Source organism: Salvia splendens, chromosome 20, assembly GCF_004379255.2.
Source record: "Salvia splendens isolate huo1 chromosome 20, SspV2, whole genome shotgun sequence".
Lineage (NCBI taxonomy): Eukaryota > Viridiplantae > Streptophyta > Magnoliopsida > Lamiales > Lamiaceae > Salvia > Salvia splendens.
In genome coordinates, this window is record NC_056051.1 from 12,946,627 (window position 1) to 12,952,215 (window position 5,589).

At 36.9% G+C, this 5,589-nt stretch overlaps 1 protein-coding gene across 1 annotated transcript; it reads right to left on the reverse strand.

Moving 5' to 3' along the window:
• Positions 1-1,375: 1,375 nt before the first annotated feature.
• Positions 1,376-5,146, reverse strand: LOC121780839 (zinc finger CCCH domain-containing protein 16-like). The gene is made up of 10 exons (XM_042178475.1): positions 5,042-5,146; positions 4,279-4,528; positions 4,013-4,110; positions 3,813-3,911; positions 3,249-3,342; positions 2,883-3,085; positions 2,674-2,777; positions 2,370-2,592; positions 2,016-2,088; positions 1,376-1,720 (listed from the first exon to the last, which is right to left on the reverse strand). The coding sequence occupies exons 1-10, from the start codon at positions 5,083-5,085 to the stop codon at positions 1,682-1,684; spliced, it is 1,227 nt and encodes a 408-aa protein (XP_042034409.1). The 5' UTR covers positions 5,086-5,146; the 3' UTR covers positions 1,376-1,681.
• Positions 5,147-5,589: the final 443 nt, after the last annotated feature.

Sequence of the window (5,589 nt, forward strand, 5' to 3'; positions counted from 1 at the left end):
CTGTTCCTCTCTCTTCAACCGCAACCGTCTCCCTTAGTGCTTCATTTCCCCCGTACACGAAATATAGATACATTAATAAATCATAAACACAAAACATAGGAGCATCTGCAACGGTGGACGGACGGCGTCCGTCCGTCCGTGCCAGCAGCACGGAAGACGTCGTCCGGCGCTGCTCGATGCATCGAGCACGTCCGTGCCAGTGAGCAGGCGACGTGGCAGCGTGTGATTGGCCAACGGCATATCTGTTGAATTTTTTTTTAAATCGAAATAATACTAAAAATAAAAAAAAATATTTTTCCAATCCCAAAAAAATGCCCTTTTTTGCCCATTTTTCTGTATTTTTTTATTTTTTATAATTATTTTTCCCCAAAATCATCTATAAACACACACATTCATCATCCATTTTTCACATCAAATCATCTCTCATTCATCTCTCATTCATATTTTTCATACAACTTATCTACACATTCATCTCTCACTCAAAACCTCAAATGGATTTCACCCATCTCATTGCGGAAGCCGAGCGCGAAGAACAAGAATACTACGAACAACATCGGTGGGTGAGAGGATCGAAACAAGGCACACAATGCGCGATACCCGAACCCACGTTGAGCTACAAGAAGACCTAATCAAACACATGTGGGCGAAATTCGGCAACGCGTAGTGAGTTTTTTAATTTTACGAATTTAATTATATAATTTTTAATTTTTAGGATTTTAATTATGTAATTTTTAATTTTTTAGGATTTTAATTATGTATTTTTTAGTTTATTTGTAATTTGTAATATTATTTCGGTTTTTTAATGAATTTTAATATTATGGAAATGTTTTTATTTAAATTGAATTGTGCTCGTCCTTGCAGAGTAGCACAGCTGTGGGTGTTGTGCTCTTGCCTAAGAGCGGGCAGAAAAAGTGGGGCCGAACCCACAACTGTGCTCGCTGGCAAGAGGACAGTTGTGGGTGCTCTAACACATTATAATATTATTATATAAGTATATATAATATTATTATATAGATACATTAATAAATCATACTCCCTTCGTCCCTTAAAAATATGTGCACTTTCCATTTTCGTCGCTCCCACAAAAATATGTGCATTCTACTTTTAGAAAGTTATATCAATATAATAATATAGGTTTCACTATCGACTAACACTACTTTAACTAACAATTCTCTCCCCTATCTTACTTTATCATACCATTCTCATACTCTCTCTTACTTTACTAATTTTTCTTAATTCTTGCGTCATCCCCAATGCCCATATTTTTATGGGACGAAAGGAGTACTTAAAATATCCACATTCTTGAGTGACATGAGATTTTATGTGGACATGAGATTTTATGTGGAATAAGTATAGAGAAAAATGTAGTTGATAATTTAATAAAAGAGAGATTTATTTTCATATATAAAAAATGAACATCTTGAATGAGACAAACTAAAATGGAAATGTGAAAAAAAAATGTGAACATCTTAAATGAGTGGGGATGAAGGGGGTAATTGATATAATTGCAATTTTGAAAACTTTTTTAGATACTAGAAGAGAGGTTAATATATTTCTCCCAGGCCGAAACACAAACACACAAAATGAAACACAAACACAAATACAAACGAGAAAGTAGATCAAAATGAGATCTCCATTCCCAGTTCCCAACATCTGCCGCCATAACTCCGCTCACTCGATTCTAGTTAATGTAGATAGTCGGAGGCTCTTCTTCTGGGATCTAAAATTCCAAATGCAAACATACACTCAGACCATTTTCTTTGGGTCATAGAATAGATGAACAAAAGTAATACTCCTAATTTTAAACATGCTTAATTTTGAACATGCTTAATTCATCATATTTGTCTACCTTTAACTCCCGAATTCTAGGATGGGGTTCATAACCAACCTCACTCATCCGCAGTTCGGGGAAAAAACTTAGTATTTTTCATATCCCCTCTCGTGCCGTAATCAACTCTAATAAAAATGTTAACAAAGTGAGCAAGGAAATTTAAAGACGGGATCAACCAGCATACCTCGCCGACATTCCATTGAGCTTTTGTCCAAACGCCATCATCCACATTAGCGTTTTCCGTTGGAATGTTGTTGCTGGAAAAGAATTATAAGAATAAGAAGCACATTAAGCTTAGTCACGGGCCATTTTAGCATACTAATTCAAACAGGTGGTCATGGAAAATAATAAAAAGCAACCGTGATAAGGATTTCCAATTGCATGAAACATAGAATGGTAGGCTTCTCAGAAGTACATTCATAGTAAACATTGATGTAGAAGCAAATTTCAGCAGAATGTAGTGCATATTCAGTCTAACTAACCATTTTTCCAAAGAGACAGCATAGTAAATATTGATGAAAATGTTGGAAGAACTTACATCAACTGGATGCTGGTGTTGGTCAATCCAATGGCACTGGAAGCTGTAATTGGTTCATTGGTGAAAAAATTTAACTGTTTACCCGGCCCATTTCCTGTCTGTGGTAAGCTGGCCGGAGTTGAAAATGAATTCTGCGGAGCACTTAGTGCACCATTGTTGGAACTTGTACCAAAGGGAGAGAAGCTTTGGGTGGTAGAATGTTGAGGTTGGATACCAAAAGCGCCTATACGATAAAGTGGGAGATTAATGAGCGTTTCAGATCATTACTGCATTAGTATAAATAACTGCGCATTTAATAGTGTACCTGAAGTGTTGAAAGGTGAATTGTTTGTTTGAAAGCTAGATGGCTGAGTATTGTTCTGGAATGCATTTGGTTGACCAAAGCTAAAATTAGGTGCAGCTGCAGACCTAGAGCCAGAATTAAACACTGGACTCTTTAACGAAAGCTAAACTTATGCAAGTGAATGAATAATAATTTATAGCAAAATGGACAGAAGTTGCCTCATCTAAGACCTTGTGTTTGATGATCCACTCAATTGACTAAAGCTTGACACCTGAGAAGAAAAACCATTGTTGGCGACTGGAGCAATTATACTGCCTCCACCAAACATATTTTGAGAACTCGGAGTAGGAGCTGAAGAAACTGGGTAAGGTTTTTGTGCAAGGTTCTGAAACTCAAGTAACTTGGAGTTGAGCAAATTCCTCTCTCTCTCAACCTGACCAATGGGAGCAACCAATTAGTCAGAAATATACGTATAATTACCATATTCTTAAGCAGCAAGAGAGAAAGAGAATGGAGGATTAGTAAGACTCCTAACACAGATTTTGGTGTGTTAGACAAGAGCCAAAATTAATATCAATAAGTGTGAATTTCCCTACAATGGACGCTATGTCTTTTCCATGTTTGGCATCATCATATGCTAATGCACGCAACTCATCATAGCTGATGTCACCGACAATGTCACAGGGACCACTGCAGATTAAAGGAAATTTTAGTAATAAAGAAATAGACAAATGTTTTGACTTGAAATAACGGCTACAAAATATCCTGGAACAGTTGTTAGAATGGAGCCAAACATGCCACCCTTGAAGGTGTACATGAGGTGCAATAGGAAAGCAGAGGCTCGATTCAATTATTCCCTCAATAGATTCTATTGTTATTGGATTCAATTATTATTAGTATAATAAAGTCCAATGCATGGCCGATAATCGGAAGGTCTGTATGGATAAAATAGTTATGTACGAGTTCAGGATTTCATCTTTTGGGATCGCCATCATTTGGAACAGCCTAGTTCAGTTCTTTGCTACCTCACCTAACTCTACCAACAATAGGCAAAATGTTGAAATATACGATGAATTTCAGGTACCATTCAGAGGGTTCAAAATTACCCTTTATTGAGAATAAAATTACAAAGAGGTAGAACTAAAAAAGTTAGAACATACTTTCGACTGTGACCATAACAGGTAAGTTTCCATAGGGGTTTCTCATTTTCGAGGTCTTCCAGTATCACCCGTTTGCAGGACTCGATATCAGTGGTGCACCTGTATATGTACCCAAATCATATGAGTTGATAAACTTGAATAATAATATAAGAAAGAGAAATGAATAAGCTTTGCATCTGAAAGACATGAGATGCACTCACGTATGATTAGCCGCTGAAGGCTGATTATTAGCTGGCCTTGAAGCAGGAGCACTGCTATTGTTTACGTTGGAAAAACGACTCCACTTATTATCAAATGGCTGACAAAAAGAGATCAAGAAAATTAACCACTTTGAGATCAAGTCATTTTTCAATGTATCTGTCAATAAAACATAATCAATTCTATAATATAACAAGTGGCAGCAAGACAATATATCAACCCCGTAAACTACAAAACAATCAACTGCTTGAATAACCACAGAAAGAACCTTGACTTGATTTGGTTTGGATACAAAGCCATCACCCCCTCTTGAGTGTGCACTGCTCTGAACACCAAAACCAAAAGGGTTTGGCTGCGGATTTGGTTGCTGATTTGGAGTACGACTAGTTTGAGTGTCAAAACCAAAAGGGTTTGGCTGTGGATTTGGAGAACTAGTTTGAGCGCCAAATCCAAAACGATTGCTCTGACTTTGCTGTGGCGTGGTGTGAAGAAACTTACAACGGGTGCCATACTGGCAGCTGAAGTGAAAGAAAATAGGCACTAGTTAGAAAGTGCATCTAGCAACTGCAGCAATAGAACTATGACATGAAGTTATTGCATTTTAATCCCAAAAACCAAGCAGAAGATCATATAATCAATCAAAGCATCCAATTTAATTAATCAACTGCTGGCAAGTTGTTTAATCAGTGAACATGTTAATTAATTAGTTCTCATCCCTTCAATTTCAACTTTTCCACACCAAAGACTCATCTTCCAACAAATGTAACATCTCTGATTGCTAGGGCTACTCATCCATAGTGAGGTAACAAAATCCCCCTTTATCAACTCGCATTCATAAATGGGTGAATAATCATACAAACTCAATTATAGCATCGAAAATCAATTAGGTTGTGACGAAAGAAGTAGAGTAGTAATTGATTCAAGCAAGCAAGAACGCAGATGAAATATACCCGAATTGAGATGATACAATTAAAATAAAGCAAGAAAAAGAATTAGGAAGAATGGGAGAGCAGAGAGAAATAGAATCATACCTGCCACGCTGAAAATACCTACAGAGTTCTTTCTTCGGAGGCATGATTGGATTTGGGATTTAATTTTGGGAGGGAAATCAAATTGGGGTTTATGAAGGGAGGAACCCTGTTGCGTCATGGTGACGCCACTGAATACTCCTTTTCTTTATTACCTTAAAATTAAATTACAAATTAATGCTGGATTTTCTGAAAAGCAGTCCTATATGTCCATTTAATTTTAGGTCATCCACTCCACCGTCCCTTAAACTACTATTTGAGGGTCACACTGTATTTTATTCCTCCATCCCTCAACTAAGGGACGGAACCTGCAACCCTCCGTCCCTAAACCGTCTCTTATTTCGTCCCTTAAATTACTATTCATTTAATTTAATTTTTTATTTTTTTTCCAACCCAATTCAATTAAAACAAACACACTTTATTAAAAAACACACAACATAAAAAAACACACAACATAATTTAAAATACAAATTTAAAGAAAATAAAAAAACTACTCCGCCGGCTAATCATCCTCCGGAGGCGGTCGAGGTTGAGGGGGAGTTGGAAGGCCA